General features: G+C 39.7%; 1 protein-coding gene and 1 long non-coding RNA gene across 2 annotated transcripts in view; one reads left to right on the top strand and one right to left on the bottom strand.

Annotated features, from left to right (window-relative positions):
- Positions 1-917: 917 nt before the first annotated feature.
- On the bottom strand, positions 918-18,109 carry LOC127376683 (uncharacterized). Its single transcript, XR_007887558.1, has 3 exons — positions 17,900-18,109; positions 8,390-8,477; positions 918-1,732 (listed from the first exon to the last, which is right to left on the bottom strand). It is a non-coding gene; the product is annotated as an uncharacterized LOC127376683 (long non-coding RNA).
- fam172a (family with sequence similarity 172 member A) overlaps positions 3,214-22,300 on the top strand; it is a 150,655-nt gene continuing 131,568 nt past the window's right edge. The window contains exons 1-5 of the mRNA XM_051423773.1: positions 3,214-3,304; positions 4,052-4,192; positions 5,330-5,431; positions 8,761-8,861; positions 21,586-21,651. Coding sequence (XP_051279733.1) covers positions 4,087-4,192; positions 5,330-5,431; positions 8,761-8,861; positions 21,586-21,651 — 375 coding nt within the window. The 5' untranslated portion in view covers positions 3,214-3,304; positions 4,052-4,086. The remainder of the gene's footprint in view (positions 3,305-4,051; positions 4,193-5,329; positions 5,432-8,760; positions 8,862-21,585; positions 21,652-22,300) is intronic.

Below are 22,300 nucleotides of genomic sequence, written 5' to 3'. Positions count from 1 at the left end.
TTGATCTCTGTGCAGTCAATAATTTATGATGATTTATGACATAAAGTTAGCATTACGTTTTTGAATACATACATTAGATGTTCTTCTCTTTTATATTTGATGTTCAAATAAACATTAAACAACTCAAATGGTGCTCTTTTTATCAACAAGAATATAAATTCAGCTCACAAAGGCTACTGCACACCCTGTGTGATCCCTTTGAGAGAGGAGAAAAACAGTTCCTGCTCCAGAGAGAGATGTTCCTTTCCTTAACTAGATTTTCAATGCAAATGTAGCAAGATTGCGATCACCAAACCACTTAGGGAACACAAAAGACAATAAAATGTTCAGCAACTGAATTGTACCTTTTTACTCTGAATAAAGGCAAAAAGGCAACAAATTAGTCTTTCTAAATGAACTGTGTTTAAAGTAACAATAGAACTATTTTATTTTAGTGTTGCAGAAAAACAGTCCTTGGCTTGGGGTGCCCTGATAGCTCACCTGGTAGAGGTGCCAAATTATTCTTCTAAGATAACTGTTTTCTGTGAAAAAAAATTATTTGCTCTCTTTCATTCTCCCTCGCCCTCTTGCCTAAAGTAAGTAACTGTAGGGTTATCCATTTGTATTTCCATTGGGTGATAGACTCAGAACACAGCTGGCAGTATAATTCACAACAAATCATTACAAAGAATGATTCATAACAAAGAATAAACTGAATTTTCTATTAAACAGTATTCATTCAGGGATTATCAAACCTACATAAACATTTTAGAATCCCGGAGCTCATCATGACATATTTATGCAGGATAAACAGTCACAGCATCTTGACTCCTCGGATTTACATTTCAATTGATTACCCTCAGTATATCAGTGCATTATCCACAGCAAACTCTCACAGCAGAAACATGTTGGTTTTATTTGTATGTTCATCCATTGAGTACAACAATCTTTGTGTCAGCATGTAGTGAGCCAACATGGAAACATTATAGGAAGACCTTCGTTCTGCTAGAGCTCCCTGGTTTCATTTAATTTTCACCTCAAGCCCCAATTCCTTATTATTTGGCTTTCAAGTTACAAACAAGTCTTAATGCATTTGTCACTAAATTAAAAATACAGCAACAAGGCAATTATTAATTAATTAACTATATCAAATGAACAAATCAAAGATGATACTACTTTTCTAAACTTAAAGTAACAAATGGGCAGCCATACTCTGGTGTACACCAAAACTCCACAACACAACACACAACAATATTGTTTATACAGTACATCCTATAAAATGTGTTTTTATGCAATGAGGAATCACTCCAATTTTGAATTTCATAGTAACATGAAAAGTCCTGCCATAAAGTTACAATAATCACTTCAAAAGCACATCAAGTCATACTAAGCTTCAAGTGGGTCTACCGTTTGAATATTGGCCTGAATGTCTGCTCTGCTGTGGGCCAACCCTGGCATTGGTGTGAGAGGGTATAAAGTATTTGAAGTCCAAGTGAACTGACCAGTCACTGGTTTTGCGAGACGTTTGTAAATTTGTCAAGTCAAGTCTTAGGAAATTGATTGAGCAAGATGTATCTCCTTACCAAATTCAGATATCAATGACACAATATGTCATGTTCTTATTTGGGTCTCCCTTTGCAGCTTTTACTGCTTGAGGAAACAGGGTAGCTCAGCTCCCCTGAGAAACAGCTTCCACTTCTAGAGGCCGTCCAGAAGTAGGGCATCCAGCTTTAGTTTAACCAGGAGGCAGTTTCTGTGAATCAAAAAGCACATATCATAAAGCACAGTCACAGGTTCATGATGGTGAACAGGGTGTGGCAGGTGGTTTTTGGTAAGTTACCCGTGGCACCGTATGAGTAAGTCTGGCAGGTCTACTGTAGTTTCAACCATGACACCAATCAAATTATGTTTTCTCTTTGCCTTTTAAAGTAACATGCTCTTATCCTTGTCACTCTGACAAACTGTGAAGACAGTGCTGACCACTTAGTGGAGAATCAAAAAGACAGGGGCGGATCTAAAGAGGTGGCATGGGGTGCCAGCTGCCACCACTAAAAAATGCCTGGCCACACCAGTTTGGTGTCAAATGCTGTCAAATTTAGGCCATTAATTTAGATTTAGATTTTTTCAAATAATGTGTTATGAAATTAACATAAAATTGAATGATGTGTTATGAACACATTTTAGACTAAGTGATAAGCTTAAGTTCAATGAAAAAAGACATGTATGCAAAAATGTTAGTAACTCACACATGCACAATCCGGTGCCCCATTTCTAACAGTGTATTAAACTTTATTATATATTTATGTATTTATTCTTACTTTATACAATCTTAAAATGAAGCAGGTATTCAAGTAAAAATATTATTATCAGTATTTCACATTACTGGAACGTCTTCCTTTATGTTCAGGTAATGTGGTAAACTATTCAGATGCATTTCAGATACTACATTTTTCTTTTCTATTTCTCTTATTTTTTTCTGTTTTTCTTTATTTTGTAGTACTCTTTCTATCTCCTATTCTATTATTAAGTGTAATTCTGTTTCTGAGTTTTTAAGAGAGGTCTTTGCAAAGCTTTTCGCTTCCTACCTCTCCTGCACAAGCTCTTGTTTAAATCTGTTTCATGTATATCTGAGTATATGTAGGTAAAAGTGTGTTTGTATATATGTGAGTGTACATTAACTGTATTATGTGCCAACAAATATCTAAAATAATAATAATAATAGTAAACTGTAGTAAAAGTATCAAAAGTAAAAAGAGCACTTATTATTATATAAATGTATCCTATATTATATATATCACTGGAATAGTATTACTAGTGCATTAGCGTCAGAAACATTTAAATATTGTCATGGGGCCGTTAAATGTAATTTTATATAGTGTTGCTTAGTTTAATATAAAACAATGCATCATATTCAATAAGATCATAATGCTTTACGTGTAAAATCATTATTCGCATAGCATCTAAATGATCTAATAACTACACACCAGCTGTGACATAGAAGCGCTCAGAACAGTGGAGCAGAAATATACAGTAGCAGAAAATGGAAAAACTCGAGTAAAGTACCTCGAAATAGTATTTAAGTACAAATGTACCTTGGATACATGCCATGGTAGACAAAGCAGAGTGGTACATATGACACACAAGCGAAAACATCTGTATAACCTGGAGCAGCTGCTGTGCTACTGTTCCTTTAAATATCCCTTCCAGTCCGTTGCCCCGGTAACCCGGAAGCTTCACGCTCTCCACGCTCAGCGCTGCTCAGAGTCCTTCCTGTTTTAGAAATTTCAAGGAAGCAGCAGCAACTGGACAGTCGCATACACTGATGGTGCGTGAGTCGAACAAAAAGCATGCCTGCATCTACTGTAAACATCTGCTCCTCTCCGAAACTCTGTGTCTGGTTTGGTTGAAACGAATGTGAAATAAAAGCACTGTACAGTTACCTGCTTTCAGTGACTCCACGTAGAGCGACTGCACACATTCCGGGAGTTGTTTTTAAAGAGTACGAAACATTAAACAGATGTTGACTGTCGGTGAGAAGATGACAGAGCAGTCTGAGTCAGCTAAGCGTGTGAAAATGACTGTTTTTTTTGGGTTTTTTTTACCGCCTGCAGCGTGCTTTCAAAGCCGGAATAACTTTGCTATGTTTGCATAATTAATTCACTTGCAGCACGTGTGTGCAAAGTTGAGCGAACCCAAGGCGGCTGCCGTACTCACAGTTACATGTTTCATAGCAATAATGTTGGCAAATAGTTGTAGTTAGCTGTTTATGCAGTGTGTTATTGCAGCGTAAATTACAACTCCTCCATTTTATTCAGAAGCGTTAAGCTATAAGTTTGTAGCCTGTGCTTGAGAGTAGGATACAACGGTAGGTTGTAATGTTTTGGCTTACTGCCATCTTGCAGGTGCAACAAGCTTTGAGACAATTACCTTTATGATCTTTGGTAAATGAAGAAGGGATTAATTGTCTGACAGATACAGGAATGCTATTTTATGATACAACACAGTACATGTGTTCCAGCTATGATGATTTCCAGTTCTTAGTTTTCTCCTTTTCAATTCCCACATGTCACAGGATGCATCTCAGTGATCTTTGGGAGAGGAGGACCCATGCTTTCTCATCTTCGTGCTGCCACACCAGCATTGTACATATTGTGGATCACTATGGCCCAGATAGCTGGCCAGGAGGACAGAGAGAAGACTACTGCACTCAAAGGTAAATATGACATGGTACTTATCCTGAAAATGAAAGCAAAAGAGAAGAAAATCTGCTCAATGGATATGAAAATATGAAATAAAATACTGATTGCAACCTACATGGGCACACAGACACAGCTATGATGGACCTAACTTACAATTTCAACATCTTGCTGGTTATGTCTATTTTTTAAATGTATTTAAATGTATTTTTCTCTTTCATTTGCTGTCTCATCATTTCAAAGCTGTCACTTGCATCACCTCAAACAAAAAGACAAATGCGTTGCTCCATTTAAACAGACTTTCCTTGACATGCCAACATCCCTGAACTGTCCGGTACGACACACGCAAATTCATACGGACTGTGGTTTTCTATCACTGATGATGTCCAGCCTACTTGTCCCTGACGGAAAAGTGTTCCCACAGTCTCGAAAAAAGTACAGGAAAGAACGTGCAGTTCCTGTGAGGTTACACCAGACTAGAGTGAAAATGATAGGTGGCATTGTGAAAATGTGAAATACAACATATTGTGCAGAAGTCACAGCTAAATAAATGTGGCAGAAACACTGAATTTGGCTCACGTTGTTATAAAGGAATGTGCCATCCATCTCCCTCTGATTTGTGATTGTATGCCTTTTAAAAGTTATGTGGCTGATCTGACTCTAAATGAGAGATATCTTAATTCTTTTTGTCCCATGAACTGAACACTTTATCTATCAGTTCATATTTAGACTTTTAGCTGGAGTAAACGACATAGGAGAGCAAATATTTCTCTTAACCTTGAGTCAAGTATATTCACCAACCATTTTAACAGACCATTTTGTATCATTCTTGTAAAGAATTATTCAGTAATAGAATTTGCAGAAAAATGTTGATAGATATTTTGGTTATTACTTGATGGGAATATCCTCTTTTCCACTGACTGTGCCACTTGAAGATGAGTGGCTTTAGTTTAGGTGAGTGGGGAGGACCTTTGTATAGCAGTTGGTTTTGCTTCATAACACAGACTTTGTAAAATTATAATGTAGATGATATAGATGTAGATGATGATGCTGGATATTAAGTTATGATGCTGTGGTTGAGTTTATGACATGAAATCTTGACTTTGGCATTTTTGTCACTAATTTTTGCTCTTATCTTTTCTGTCTCTCCTCAGATTTGCTGTCAAGAATAGACTTAGATGAACTGATGAAGAAAGATGAACCTCCTTTCACATTCCCAAAAACGCTGGAGGAGTTTGAATATGGTTTCAATGAATGTAAGTACATATTTTAGTCTTCAAAGCACAAAGCACACCAAGCCTTCTGCTTTAACAATAAAAAAGCTAGCAGAATACTTCAGCTAAGGTGAATAGAAAGTTAAATCTTGGCACTGGATTGTCAAAACTGTATGAGATCTAGATATAAACTGAAGGAAACACAAGAAACGGGTCCGTTCTCAATAGTTCCCAATCGTTTTGACTGACCTGAACAGGCAGAACTATTCAACATATACGAATAGCAGAACATGTTTTTTCCTTCTTTTTATGTCTCATTTGATCAGTTTTTGACCCCTCAGATTAATTTTGTGTCCACTAGATGGGTTCCGATCCCGTTGATCTACAGAGTTGGGTGGTTCCACCTGATTCATGTTAAATCTACTTTGAGGATGATGTAAAAACCAAATTACCATAATCCCATACAAAACTAAGGCAGTTTTAACATAAACAGTCAGTGTGTAATTACAGTTCGGTTCAGTGTAATAGCACTGTTTTTTAATTAATGACCTAGAACTGTCTCTGCTGTCACCTGGGACATTTTGGGGGTAAAAGTTCACTGTAGTGTGTGTGTGTGTGTGTGTGTGTGTGTGTGTGTGTGTGTGTGTGTGTGTGTGTGTGTGTGTGTGTGTGTGTGTGTGTGTGTGGAATTATTAGTGACAGGGAGGAGCAGAGCTGGACCCAGAGTTGTGTGTGTCCAGATGATATAAAAGTGTCTTTAGAATTCGCTTGGCTCAGACCAGGTAAAGTGGAGTTGGAAAGGTGGTGGTTTTGACTCTTAGTATTCCCCTGTAGCCCCTCTCTCTCCCTCCCTCCTCTCTCTCTCTCTCTCTCACCCCCTCTGTTCTCTGTCAGTGTCTCTGCTGGCTGTCTGGCTGGCTGAGTGGGGGACATGTTGTGTACTCTACGGCCCGTCAGTAACCTACTCAGCCTTGCCCTCCGCCTGACGGAGCATTTGCATAACCTCGCTGTGCCTAAGAACAGAGACACGGAGACTTACCCCCCACTTGCCGCCGTGCCAACACTCTCTACCCCCTTTACCCCACCCTCAAGTCCCAGCTCAGTCTCCCATGGAGGGAGGAACACATTTAAAGAGTCTCCATCTCTACTCCCTCACCCTTCTGTCTCCCCTTCTTTTTTCTCTGTATCTCTCTATTTCTGCCCCTGCCCCTGCTCAGAGCCCCCCCCCCCACACACACACATATACACACCCATACCCATCCGTATGTCTTGTCAATTTCCACTCAGGTCTGTTTTTAAAGGATAGCATTTCACAGTCCCTCTGGCTTGCGGGCATTTCTATAGCTACACCCAGGCTACCTTTGCCTGAGACAGGTGGAACAAAAATGTTAATTTGACCATGTAATGATGTGAATACAGACGAGCCTGTGTACAATAGTTTGCAGGTATCTTAATCACTGAAGATGATGGCTTCATCTTGCTAGCCCTCCAGTTTTCCATTACTGGAAATCCAAGGTTATGTACACCTAATTAAGCGGCCAAATTGAGAACAGAATGCTAATTATGACAGAAAAGAGGAGAAAAGTTGAGAAAACGTTATTCCTCTGAGAGGATGTGTTGGGGGAGGCAATGGAGCTGATCACCCCCCTAGCTCACACTGACACACACATACACACACTTCTCTTCTCCTTCCCTCATGCACACAGACACGCACACATCCCTTTTCCTACAGTAGGATTTCATTATAGCTCCTCTCTTCCTTCTCTTAGGCAGTAGTGTTTAGATCCTCACCCCTCCTTGAATGCATAATTGATTTTCTTCAAGGTACTTTTTGTGCACACTGCTTTATCCTAACTTCTCACTCGTCTCCTGCTTTACCTCTTAGGCACAAGTCTGCTTTTTAATGCAACATGATGACAAACCTAGATTCGGGATCGCATGTTGTCTAACAACTAACCATGAAAGCAAGTGCTGGAATACACAGTGTGTTAGCAATGTAAGATTTATCACATTGATAGAGGGGTGAAAACGGTGGCAATTTAGAAGGAGATGAAAAAAATGCTTATGCATTCTTTTATCTTGCAAAGATATTATATTTATTTATATCTTAGATGGGTTTCCTCACATTGTGCAATAATTGAGAAAGTATGAGAGCCCCCTGGCTATTTGGGTTAAGTATGTGTACTTTTCAGTGGTTTAGCTCTTACAAATTCTGCAGTCATAAAGGTCAAAATTAAATTTAACACTGTTTAGTGTTTTATTGTATTGTAGTGTCAACCGCAGGATCGATGGGCTCATTGCTAAGGTATAAATGTAGAGGTTCCACAGCCACGCAAGGGTAATTGTTTATTAAGAAAAAAAAAGTAGTATCATTTCTGAACAGCATTTTCCTGTCTTATGACTGTTTTATATCAAATAAAACCTGGATGTCTAAAAAACTCCTATGCTTCCCCTGAATTATAATAAATCACATAAATATTGTCCCAAAAAGCATTTGTTTCTTCTCAGTCAGTTCTCGTGTGTTGTAATGGCGGCTTGGCTCACTTGCAGCAATTTACAGAAACACACATACTTAGGCCTAGTGACACTTACTGTATGACCACACCTGGTCCTTCTGGCTGCAGCTGCTGGTATTTGTGTGTGTCTGGGTGTGTGTAAGCTGTGCTGGTTTGGGTGATTGGCTGATGCCCAGACAGCATCCTCAAAGGAATTGCAAGGAGCAGTTGTTGTCGTGGCTAATGCGTGCCAGGCCACCTTTCTCTCACACACACACACACACACACACACACACACACACACACACTAAGAACCTTTCACACACCTCCTTTAGTCTTTGCTCTTGGAGATTTCAGGTGGAAAAGACAGGGACAGACCTGTGGCCTGTCGCCAGCGTGAGCGAGGAAGGAGAGGGAGAGAGAGATTGACACAGTTAAAGAGGAAGGGGAGAGGCTTTTAGACGGATGAAAAGAGGGAGAGAGGGAAACAGAATTTTTGCCATACCAGCTGTCCAGCCCTGGCCTGCCAGACTACCCAGAAGGCCGTTGGAGTCGTGACTGGACGAACACTGCTGCATCCACAGGCCTTGTACCTGCCAGATGGGGGCGGTTGAGGGACGGAGGGAGGGAGGGAAGGGGAGGGGAGGATAAGGAAGCAAAAGGACAAACAGAGGAAAGGAGAAAGAGAAAATGATAATAAGCAATAGAAAACAAAGGTGTCAAGCTTGGTTTGCTTAATTTAGCAGATGTAGGTACTTTTGCATGTCCGGTCAGAATTTATGATCTGCCCACTTTACTGTCTCACACACATAACAGGTATCCATTATCATTCCAGATGTGCTTTTTCCTTGTTTCATTTCATTTTTTCTTCCACAGATGGTCAGCTCAGACATATAAAAACGGGAGAGCCTTTTGTGTTCAATGCCAGAGAGGATCTCCACCGCTGGAACCAGAAACGCTATGAAGCTCTTGGAGAGGTAACGCATATGTGTTTTCATTATACAACACAAGGTTGCAGTCCCTTCGTGCTATAAACATAGAAAATGATAATTACATATTAGAATAACAGTACAATACATCCTAATAAAATAAAATATATACAGTTATGAATATTTTCCATGGTTTCTTATTCTTTTGAAAAGCAAACAGACGTGGCACTTTGACCCTTATCACACATTTTCACATTTTTTTCCTCTGGACAGATCAATTTCCTGTCAAGTCTTTTTTATTATTTGTGTTTAAATTTAAATTTTTTATTTTATTTTATTTATTAAATTTTGATTTTGATTTTACGTGGTCCAACAGCAGGCCACTGTAGTCAATAAAATTAACTTTGACAAATCAAGTTGTCAAAGTTAATACAGGACTCTGATTTAATTCCTTTTTTAATTTACACATTTATAGGTCTAAAAAGATTGTAACACATGCTTTATTCATTATAGTGGCTGTTTTAATTCACACTTGAGCTGTGGAAGACTTACAAGTGTTTCTAGGTCTAGGCTTTTTTTTAAAACATGATGTTAAATTGCCACTCCCTTTACTCAGTTTAGTCACTCTTTAATTACAAACTTGATAATGCCTTGTAACTTGCTTTTTAACACCTCAAATGCCAATGCCACAGAACGGTTTTAACAGAGGTGTGTCTTGTGGTAGAGGCCTCTGTTAGATTAGAATGTGGAAGGTTTACAAGTATTTAAAAAAATCATGATCTGCTGAGGCAGATAAGCACAATGGATTACAGTGAAATCCATTGTCCTCATCTACTTATCAATTTAGTTAACGTATTAGTTGTTGAGTCTGAGGTAAAATCTGTTAAATTTCCAAATGTGAAATCTGAACTGGACAGGGACATATCTGCTGATTATGATGAAGAGCGTAAATCAAATGTGAAATCTGCAACAAAACCTGAGCATGGGTCTGAAACTGAGCCTGCTACTGCTCCTCCCAACCTCCGCACCAGAAAAAGTCCTCAATCAAGCCTTTTGAGCCAACATTAAGAAGGCTCAGTGTAGATAGAACAACCTGCCTGTGATGCATACAGTACTGGAGGCTGGTCTACATTGTTTTGACAGAGTCTGCAGGCCTGACGCAGCATGTGAAAAAGAGCTTTCTTGACAATTTTTTATGACTGTGCAACATAGAGATGTAGACATACATTAGAGACTTTACTAATGCACACCACTGCCAATGAATTGATGGCCTTTATTGTTCTTCAACATATATATAGAATATATGGTGAAAAGCAGATACTGAAAGATCCCTAGGAAAGAAAATACTTTTTGACTGTCATTTATAAGATTCTATGCCTACAACTACCTACCTACCTACAGCTTAAAACTTAAAATCCTTGTGACACATTTTTGTGAAGTTCCTTAATGCTCTTATGAAGTTCTTTCATTGTCCAACTGCACCACCATATATCCAAACATACACCATCCTAAAGTTCACCTCTAATTTACTCCCACAGTACCAACGCATGCAATATGCATTAAGATAATGAGACAAATGTTCTTTTGTAATCAGTTTTTTATTTGCATCCCCTGCTATGTTGCTTTTAATTGTGTGCATTCTTTGAAGTTCAAAGCAAAGTGATAGACCCGTTTGTGGGATTACCTGGGTGTTTTTATTATTTCTAATGCAGGTATACAGTAGCTCCTTTGAGAGCCAGCCTTCTGTGAAGGCTTTTTTCCCCTCATTTCTTTTGCCTGCTCAGGCACTATCTACCAGCATCTAAAAAGGCTGTAGAAACAAACATTTGGTAGCATGCAAGCAAAGGCCCTGAAAGAACACAGAGACATTTAAACTAAATGAACTCAGGCATCCGAGGGGGGCCAAACATTTCGGGGAAACAAATAATCATCAAGCAGGATGTATGCAAATTTTATTCATCCTGTGATTAAAACATTGACAGAAGCATCTTCTTTAGAGAAGAAAAAAGGAAACCATGTCAATCAGTGTTGATGCGAGCTTGTGTAATGAGAGCAGATACTGTATGAATTGTGCTGCAGGAGATTAACTGGCTTAGAAAAAAAGAGCACTATCTGAATAAGCAGTATTATCTGTCTGTTGTTTTTAGGGCACAGATGATTCAAGAAAATGAATATTGTACCTCATACAGCTTTGCAAGTACAAATGCACTGTTTTGCTGGTAAGAAATATGCTCCATTATAAATAGACACAACTACTGAATTGTATGCCTTTGGTTGTAAAAGTGGGTTATGCTGCTAAGTCAGCCTCTATATGTGAGTGTGTGGCACACAGGCATACCTGCATGCTTATTTCCGTGTCCGTCTGGCCGACACATGCAGATGTATTTGTCCTTGAAGTCTTTTCTCTCATCCCTCTCCTTTCTGCATCAGCCATGATGAGAGACTTTGTCAGATGTCATGAGGGTAGATGTAGAATAAGCCTTTATGCAGACAGGCCTGCTATAGGCCCAACACCACCACAACTCATTCAAATGCCAACTATCAACCTGCCACCTGAGATAGTCTTTGAACTAGCCACAATTCAGCCTGAGAGCTGTGTGACATGGCACAAGGACGTGGGTGCATTTGCCCCTGGCAGTATACATATAATCACATCTTCATTGCCCTCTAATGTTTACTTACATTCCTTTCTGTCCCTCCCCTCATTCATACCTCTGGAGTACCCTTTGCTGCTTCCTTCTTTGCAGATTCAGTGCAGGTGCTCCCCTTACTTGCTCTCTGCTTAGCTGTTATTTTTGCTCCTTTTTTTGTACTTTTTCTTTCTCGTCTTCAACTTCAAAACATTCAAGGAGGTTTCCTATTGCAACTAAATCATTGGGAGGATAATTTATGACAACTCTGGCTTGCGATGATCTACTTTTAACTGCTTTCTGCTACCTACAACATTAACACAACCCAAACAGTAACGTAGTGGGCCACTGACACAGTTGTGCCCCGGATGTAACTATGCTTCTCTGCTCATTGGAGTCGATCAAGTGCACAGAGTTAAATAAATTGTTACAGAAGATTGCCACACTCAAGAGAAGGATATTGGTGCTGGAAAAGACTTCTGAATTATACAGACAATCTGACAATTTCTTCTACCAGTGAGTCAGTGAACTCTTCACTGACTCACAGGAAAAAAAAAAAAGAATTCATATGCTGTGAATGGGATCTATACCTGCTGGGATAATCTGGTTGAAAAACCTAAAGATAAATGCAATATTGTAATTTCTGGATTCAGCGTTAGGGTCAGTATCAGTCTCCTATTCCTCTTTCCTTCACTCTCTCCTGCTTCACCCCTTTTGGGATTCACTGATAAAATAGAAGCGCTGATTAATGCAGGCATTAAATTCACCCCCTGGTCACTGCCATGTCATCTGCCACCATCTCCACCCAACCAAGCAGATTCTGTAACACCAACCATGCTGATAACGTATATGAAAAAAGAGAAAAACAGGAGGGAGCTGTTTGAGTTTGATAGGAATAACATTTCCAACGACAAGACTCCATTGACAAAACCGATAGAAGCAAAACAAAGCAGATAATCTTGCAGATGTCCATTTCAGGGTCTGACAACCTTATGGAAAGGATCCCTACAGAGAGAGACATGATATCTCTATCCATCACCACCAGACACTATAGACAAAAGTAGACATATCACTGTGCATTTCATTGTAACTTCATTTAAAATAGACAGAAACAAAATAAAACTCACCAAAAACATCTTTGTTAGTCTTTCCATTGTTCCAACAATCAAAATAAATCCTCAATTTTTGGACATCGATGAGAAAAAGCTGTTTCAGTTGCTCTCCTCAGTTGCAAGCAGAGGGACTCACGTGCACTAACATGCACACACGGCCAGACCAGAGAGCCTTCGATAGCAACACAGGCAAAGGGAATGGGATATAATTCTTAGCTCAGGACACCATGACTCCTCTATATAATTTATGTGGCAAATAGTTGCTTGCTGCTAAATTAATGTTTTAAATTTCACATACTGTATATAACCTTTAGTGCCTTTGTGTGTTACTTTGAATTGCCTTGTTGTTGAAAGGCGCTATACAGATATATTTGCCTTGCGTTGCCTCTGTCCATCTGACCCTACCTCTTTTCTTCCTTTCAGTATCTTTATATCCTCGTGGTCCTGTATTTTGTGTGGAGGACTCTGTGTGTGTGTGTGTGTGTGTGTGTGTGTGTGTGTGTGTGTGTGTGTGTGTGTGTGTGTGTGTGTGTGTGTGTGTGTGTGTGTTTTTGTGTCTGTGTACGTGTGTGAGTGGGCTGGGGGTGGCGGCTGTATTGTCAGACACATCACAGCACCAGATGTCCAATTTGCACTTCAGCCTCGTCTGAATGGAGGGACGGATAGAAAGAGGGAGAAACGAGGATGTTGGTGTGATGGCCTCCAAGCTAAAGAAAGGGATGGGAACAGAATTTGGGCTGAGTACAAGAGCAGTGAATAATCTTTCTCCCCCTAAAAAAAATAAAATTATTCAAAATTTTTCCCATATATTTTTGGCATCATATGGAGAGATTTGCAGATCTTACTTTCAAGAAGCTGCACTGGCCAATTATGTTTGAACACCCTGGGCCATATTTTCGTACATTTAAGTGGAAGCCAAATTTGTGCACAGGTACTTGGGCTGCAATTCAACATCTAAGAAAAGCTATTACCCATAAAGTTAGACCACAGCTTAATTTGTAGGCCTGTTTCTATTAGTAAAGTAATAGGAATAATTTGATAATTTTAAATGAATAGAACTTGGGATGGAATGACATAAGGTGCACAAAAGTTTTTTTTTATTACTTTCCTGGAGCTCTTCAGGCACCTGTTGCCATAGCTCTCTCGCTACTATGCTTGTTTTGGGGTTTTTTCACTATGTCACCTTGTAATTTTAAATTTTATTGCTCTTGTATAGTTTCTATTTTTATTTCTATTTTTATTTTATACTTTTAATTATTTTTTATTTTCTCTATTTATCTGTACTTATTTCTGTCTTTGTGCAACTGAAACTCCTGAATATCCCCTCTGTGGATCAATAGGGGGTTATCTAATCTTATCTTATCTTAAATGAAAAATATAGCTCAGATAGAAACAAGTAGAAGAGTGGGTTATCTGCTAAAAGTTGAACTGACACAGTGACTGTGATGGTGTGCAAACAATCATGGTTACTCTGTATAGCACGTGTTTTGTTGCTTGAAAAAATGAGCACCATAAAACCGTTGGCTAAATGGAGAAAGCGTACTACTATAAATAACACAAATTGAGCTGTTAAGAATACAGTGTACTGACTCAAACGTATACAATAGGAGAATGAAGTTCCTCAGAACCATAAGCGCCGGCATGAGAACCTTAGAATATCCTCAGGGAGCACCTGATTATTAAGTATGAACTCAATTCTTTCAAGGGAAAGCTAAGTTATTTGGGGGATATAGCTATTTTCCCTTTTTACCCTGGGTCTGGCCACTTACTGATGCCTTGTTTATGTCTCTTTGTGTAGTCTGAAGGTATGGCAGTAGCATAAGAAAGGGTTGTCTGTCTGGATAAGTAGGAAAAATGAAAAGTCTGCAGCTGAAATATCCCTTTATGTTCTGAATGCACTCTATAAAGAGTTTAAGCACTGACTTAGAGGATTTTATTCTTTGGTATTCCCATTAACCCCAGTTTGTAAATGGTTGTATTGGTCTAATGCAGGGGTAGGCAAGTTGCAGCTTCAGAGCCGTATGCAGCTCTTTAGCTTGACAAAAATGATGTAAAGCATGAAACTTTTACAAACAATTTTTTTTAACCTTTTTCTTCTCCTTGTTGTAAGCCTAAAGTGCTTCTTACATTCTCCAATTATATATTTATATATATATATATATATATATATATATTTTTTTTTTTTTTTTTTTTTTTTTTTTTTTTTTTTTTTTTTTTTTTTTTTTTTTTTTTTTTTTTTTTTTTTTTTTTTTTTATTTACATTTTATTAGCTAAAAAGGCTGTGAAACGTCAAATGTCCTAACCTGGTGTCTTTTCCTCTATATTTTTTTTTTTTGCAGGGACTACTAGTCTTGAGTCTCCTTAGCTAGGCTAGCTATGGATTCTAGATCCAACAAAAGAAAAGCCTAAGATGTTTGCGTGGACAAATTGTTTTCTTTCAGTTCCAATGCTGCTGCTGCTTACAGGTATGACCTGTATGACCTTGCCTAATTTAGTCTTTATTGTGTTTTGTCATATTAAAACTAAAACATTTCCCAAAAAGACTGAAAACCCCATAGACTACTGGTATAGTGTCTCTGACGTTATCGTAATGGCTGTATTACAGCTGTAGTACAGTGCCCGTTATCTGCACAGGGTTGCTCAGTGCAGCAGGGTCACCTCAGCCTGTGTAGGTGACAGTTGTAGCCTAATTCCTGTGATTCAGTGATGAATCTCTCTGATAGAAGACAAGCATAGGGTCTGGCCCAGATGGAGCTCTATTAAGCTGTTAATAAATGAGGATTCTTCTCTGCTCTGCTTGCATCTGTGGAATGGAAGGCTCTCACAAATTTTAAACACATACACACACACACACACACACACACACACACACACACACACACACACACACAGTCAGAATATTATAATGAAGTGAAGCTAGCCAGATGGCTGCATTAGAAAGCCGTCTCTCTCCCTCTCTCCTTTTCTCTCTGTTTCTTCATCTCTCTCTCTCTGTCTGTTTCCTACACTCTCTGCTGTCTCTCTGTTATCTTTTTTCTCTTCCTGTCTCCCTCTGTTTCCACATTATAGATGCTGGGTGTTGTCATAACGCTGACCAGCTGGCCAAGGTTTAAGGCCCTTGAGCAAAACACTGAGGAAAGTGGCTAAAGAATTTTCTTTGATAACGATAAATTATGACAAGGTTATTATATTATATTATATCATCATAAACTCAGTTTATGGTAGCAACTTGTATTATACCTCTACCATGTGCATAAATTACAATATCATCTGCATACATTTGGATGCTTGTCTCAGGACAAACATTATATGCAGTATAACAATATAAAATGGGTGGGATGGGGACACAGATTGTTTTGGAAGACCTGCAGAGAATCAATAGCCAGCTGGTTGATGATTGTGTACTTGGATAAGCTGATATTGCTTTGAAGAGTTGGCTTACATAACTACCCATTAAGATAAAATCATACTTCCTGTGGTCACATTCCTGCAACGCAAATTTCGTCATCTGGCAGTGTAACGCCATAGTGTTTGTGTACATGCAGCCCAAATGGAGTCCACACATGGACGTTGTCTGTCTACTGCACGTGTGAACACATCTATCTAAGAAGACACCCAGTGTAGCATAAACAGTACTCTGCAGAAGTCTGCATCCATTTCAGTTTTAAAGTACATCAAGAGCCTTAAAGAGCATCTGAATTAAAAGTGTGACTTATTTACTAAAATCATGATTTATAATTTGAAACTTTACAAGTCACTTAGAGTACGATTTCACACATTTAAGTCATTAGTTGTTTAGAAATGTTGTAGATTTGTATCCCTTTAGATAATCAACATTAACCAACAAGAGATGAATTACATTTTGAAGTTGTAGAGGTCTTATAATTAACTTTAAAAAGTCATGGTGCTGTCATGTTGCGTCAGTGGGAACCCCGGAGACAGGTCTCCATACTGTACTTAAAGCATCAGGAAGCCCCATACCAGTCATGGACCATTTTGTTGGGAAGATAATGGGATCTCTCTAAAGAGGGACTATAAATGACAGCTGTCTGCCCAGATTCACTGACTGCCATCACGTCTCCATTCCCAAAACACTTAAACACTGCTGCTGCAGCTTCTGCTGAGAGCACGGAGGAGGAAGCAGACACAGTCAGACAAAAATGGTTGCAGGGACTGGGTGAGTTGGATTAGAGTTGATGAAAGAGAAGGGAATTGGACAGGGGGTGGGGGTTTGAAGGGGAGTGTTGGAGAAAAGGCAGGAGAGCTGGTAGTTGCAGCGCTGGCATCTGTCGCTACCGCCGGCACCCATGGTGGCATACAGTACTTTACTTTGAATTAGACCTCTGCCGGCTTCTCAGTTAACACCTGAGGAGGTCATTACGATGCCATTAGGATGTGAGTAGTGCAGGGAGGGTGGTGAGGGGGTGAGAGAGAGGGATATCTACGCTAAGTGTAAACAGTCTGTCTGTCAGTCTGTGTCTGAGAACTTTCTCTTCCCCTGGAGAGACCTCTCTCCTCTGACAGAAGAATGACAGAGACCTCATGGGAATTACACCAGTCTCTCTCTCTCTCTCTCTCTCTCTCTCTCTCTCTCTCTCTCTCTCTCTCTCTCTCTCTCCCCCACACGGACTGACAGATCACAAATTCACAACAATAGGCTCTATTTTAATACCACTTTCTGTTGGTACACGAGGCTGACTTAAAATAAACAACCTTTCTATTGCCTCATGCTCTCTCTCATTTTTGCAGTCTCGCTCTCTTTCTGAGTATGCTTTGCTGTTGTTGTGCTGCATTGTTCAGGGGGATTTTCTTCTTTTTTTTTCTTTTTCTTCCACTCCTTTATTCTCTGGAGAAGAAGGAATGCTTTCCTGGGTGCAGTCAGTGATACGGCATGGGACAGCTCTTTCAGTTTCATTATATAAACAGCTTTGATGCGTCTTCTTGCTCTCTGGTTTCTATGGCTAAGTGGCTTTTGGAGGGGGCTCTGGACTAGAGAGACAAGAGGTGTGCGTCTACACACGAGTTTCTTGTTTATGTGTGTATACAGTATGTGTTGCTGTCTTGAGTATATTTATGCCCATGGCTGACACTGAAATTGAATTTTTTTTTTTTTTTCAGATAAACCAGTGAGGCTTCATGGGCCCCACAAATGTCTCCTGTTACATTATTTAAACTAGAAGCCTATCAAGGCCTTAAAACAGCTCTGTAACTATGACTTCTGATAACTTCAAATTTGTTTAAACAATTCATGTGGGCTTGCCACATTTTTAAATTGGTCTTAAATAGTCTTTATTTATCTCTATGAAACACTTCCTCCCAGTCCTCCTCTTCTTGTCTTTCTTACCTTTATATCCAATCACCTCTTCCTGTCCTGGTTCTCTTCCTCCTCATGTTTGTTTTGTGCCCAGGAAAGATCATCTCCTTATCGCCTTCGATGCGGTCAGCCAAACCACGCATGACTGTTGTAATCAGTGCAAGAACACATACCTATGCACTTTAACTAATACATGTGCACACATAATGTGGGAGGTCTATCTCTGTAGCAAGGAGTTTAAAAACATATCAACTTGCAGCCACAATGGTCTTTATTAAGACCTTGGCTTGGTGTGTGATTGAGAGTGATGAAGAGATTGTTATGGGGATGACCAGAGGTTTGTAAGGAGTTGATGTCATAGGCCACCCACTTAAAGGCCCCTTATCAAGGCCACGTACTGTAATGTTTACTCTCTTTTCTCCCCATCCATCCCTCCTTCCATCACTCCTTCCCCTCTCAGCTGTTCACTGCAGTGGGAGCTGGCACGAACTTCTGGCTCCTGGGGATTACTTCTCCATCTCTCCCTTCTTGTCTTCCTTCTTTCCTCCCACTGAGCCCTCCTCTAAGTCCTTCCTTCCTCCCTGATCCCGTTCTTCTTGCTTCATCGCCACAATGCTTCCTCTACACAAACAAACCACAGACATAGAGGTGACCTCAGCCGCAGAAGGTCTATTTCAGACTCTCTCACGATCACTCTCACGGCCTTATAAAAGCTTGCTGTTGTTCGAGGATACATCATCATTCGGAAACTCCACTTTTTTGCTCTTTTCACCTCAGTGTGAAGGCTGACTTTGTCTCTCTAGTCAACAGTGACTAAGTCAGTGAGGGTTACAGTGGTTACAAATGTTTTGTAAAGTGTCACTCGTTGACATTGATCTCTGTCTTTGGCAGTGAAATTATGCAGTCTGGGACTTTGCCCTCCACTTTTTATAGTAGAGAGAGTCTAAGCTTACACTGACATTTCAGATAATGTTGCACCCACCTTGTCAACCTAAATGATAGTACATATTTGTTGCAGATAAAAAAGGACATTGTAAGCATGTTTATGGTTATGAAACCTATCAATTTTTCTTTCCCCCCCCTCGCTTCTCTTTTTGTGTCTTAGTATTATTTGCCAAATCCACTCCTCATGCTTCTCCTATCGTCCAATGCCGACAATGCAGGCACTCAGCGTTGCTTCCTGCAGGCATTTCATTAAAGCACTAATAACACATTGGTAATTAGGTGACAAAGAGGCTTTTCCTATTGTACTGATCAGCTGCTGAGACATAGTCCTCAGAGGCCCACACAGAAGGAGGTTGGCTGCGTGTCTGCACACGTTTGTGTGTGCACCAGGACGTATTTGTGAGTTTCTGAGTGCCTGTTCTTTGAGTCTATCCCATTTCCCACCCCCATGAAAAAATCTGATTTTGACCCAGTGGAATACTGGTACTGTCTCTTTATCAAGTTTTGGTCTGGATCTTGTTTACTGAAAGGGTCATCTGGCTGCAGTTTACATAATGAACTAAAACACACAGATGACTGGCCTATATTCAAGCTTGGATATTTGATTCTTACTTATAATCTACAGTATCCTTTTCAGTGGAAATGCATTCACACAGTGAAACACATGCATTCTTTCCACCTTTTCTCTCTTCTCTTGTTCCCCATCAGTCTTTCCTTATTCTATATCAGATGGTTCTGGAGCCACCTGAGGCACTGAACAAATAACATAGTGCAAATGAAATTTCCTGTGAGGCTTATTGATGTCATTAAACACTAGCATACTGAGGCCCGGAATCATTTTAGTCTTCATCAGACCGGCTGACATTTTAGTGAATTAGCTGTTGGAGGTTTGGTGGGCTGGGGTGAGGTGGGGTTGTTTTAGCTTCTCTAGCTTTTTTCCCCCCTTCACAGGGTCAAATGGTAGGATCGATCATCTCATTTGGTCCGTCTGCTGGCCTTTGATTGGCTGTCATAAGGCTAATATGTGTCTGGTGCCTAATGTTATTCTTGCACGTTGTTCTTTAAGCATTAAATCAAGTTAGCATTGAGTTTCTTTCGGGCATAAAAGAGCATGGCAATATTGTGATTATCATAAGAATTCAGGTTTGACTTAAAAGCAAAAGCCCCTTTTTTTGAGTAGTCTTAAGTTGCATTTGGCCTTTTGTTTTCCTTTATTTTCTGTGTGAAAATGCCAATTCATGCCATTTGAAAAGTGTTTGGAGTTTGGAACATGTAATTTAGATTATGCATAATTTCATTGTCCTGAGGTTGACATTTCAGAAGGTGGTCTAAAGAAAACACTTTGTTTTTGGTGTGCAAAAAATTACAAAAGCTAAGCAGATCATGGCCCAAAAGAATCTGTTTTTTTAACTTGTTGATACACTTTAGTAATAGTCATGTTTGGCAGTGAGATTTTCTCACTTCTCTAAGGACATGTTGTAATGTTGGTTGGACTGAGTCTAGATTCCTTCTTTAAGAAATAGCAGCATGTTTCTGTGACATTCAGCATATCAACAAGTTTCCTTTTGATTGGCTCCAGAAATACACAAGTGGCTTGTGAATGTATGATGGTGTATATTGATATTTAAAAAGCTGAATTACTAACATTGAAAAACATTTTATTTTTGTGCATCCCTATTATATTTAATGTGTAAATGTATATTGACCTGTTATTAAATCTCAATGCAATTTTCCCCCTTTCCACACATTAATGAGAATCATGCCACTCCTTGCTGTGAGACATGGCAGTCTCTGGTTGATCGTGGTTTGTGATTGCAGTCAGCCAGTTAGTCAGTCTCATTTAATAGCTGTGGTGCTACAGCTAGCCTTTGGTTTTCCTAATTTAGTAAAGCTGATGCTTCAAAAGCTAACCAAAGTGAGACTTTACAGCCGCGCCGTGCAGCATGTTACTCAGCTCTCCCCGTGGTCCAGCCGCCCATCATTGTATTGTCGTGACATGTACAGGACAGGGAGTCTTTCATTGCACGTGTTTGGGAAATATCATCACAGAAACAACAGCTCCAACACAGCTCACTGCCAGCGGTCATGTGCCCTGTCATCTGTTATCACCACTCCTCTGTCTTTCTCTCACAACTGATCAGAAATCGAAATCTGTTCTACAAAGCACTTCTCTCTGTTCTCAGCTAAGCAGGACATGGGGAGAAGAAAAGAAGGAAAGAAAATATAGGGAAAATGGAAAAGAAAGTTGTTAATGTCACTGAACCATGAAAGGCTTGGCCTGGGGTTGGAATGATTCGGTATACAAGGTTCTTTAGTGCTGTGGCTGCGGGGATAAACATAACTTACATCAGCCCTTCGCTTGTACAGGAGATTTCCTCTCCTGGCACTTACAACCTCAACACTCTAACTGCACTGTGATTCTCTCTCACACACACACACACACACACACACACACACCTACACACCTACACACACTGCACACAGTATGATCCAGACCCTTTCAAGTAGCTCATGTACACACACACACACACACACACACACACACACACACACACACCAGAGGGCAAACACGGTTTTTGAATAGTATTTTTTATTCTGTTTGCAAGCATGACAGTTGTTGCTATTACTTGTTCACACATACACGCAGAGTTTAGTTGGCTTTTGTTGGATGGATTTGTATCAACGGCAATGTATAAATATTCATTGCATTAGACTGTATTATCAATGTAATGTTTGACTGTGTGTGTGTCCTGTCTTTTTTTTCTTTCCAGATCATCACTCAGTATGTTTATGAGCTGTTGGAGAAAAAGTGCAACATGACTAAAGCAATCCTGCCGGTAAGTACCTAAAGTGAAAAGAAGCATTTTCCTCTTTGATTTATGCCCTTGAAGATTAAAGGGAGTATTAAAAATGAAAATTGACGTAAATGCTTAGGCTTCAGTGTGTGATTATGATATTGAGTGTCCTGTTTAAAAAAAATAAAGAAAAGGGGATTGTGGAGAGTCAGCTCTCCTCATTCTCTACCATTCTTTGTCTTTCTCTTTCTATCTCACTCAGTTTCTCTCTTACTCCCTCTCTTTCTTTTACCCCCTCCTCTGCCCACATCCTTTGTGCAAAAGTGTCTCCTCAACAAATTAACTGTATTGTGACGTGTCATTTCAAAGGCGCAGAGGCGCAGCATGCTGATGCTTAATCTGTTTTGCATTCATTTGCGCTGAAGGGGACTTCTACTCTGCCATCATGGAGTTATTCTTTGCCCAGCTCATCCAGGCTCAGAGCACACACTTGATCCCTTTTATTTGTTGTTGGAAGCATGTTTGTCTCTTTTTGCCCCCCTTTACCCCTCCATTCCTGCTCCTTTTCTGTTTATAAAAGTTGTGATCATTTTTCAGGCTGCGTTTATGGGGATGTTAGGCTGCGGTGGTGTTTAGAAGCATAGCAGAGTTAGCTCGAGCGCTAACAGTGTCCATAAATCACCTAGCCAGG

Source organism: Dicentrarchus labrax, unplaced genomic scaffold (assembly GCF_905237075.1).
Source record: "Dicentrarchus labrax unplaced genomic scaffold, dlabrax2021, whole genome shotgun sequence".
Classification (NCBI taxonomy): domain Eukaryota; kingdom Metazoa; phylum Chordata; class Actinopteri; family Moronidae; genus Dicentrarchus; species Dicentrarchus labrax.
This window is presented reverse-complemented; position numbering and strand designations above follow the sequence as displayed.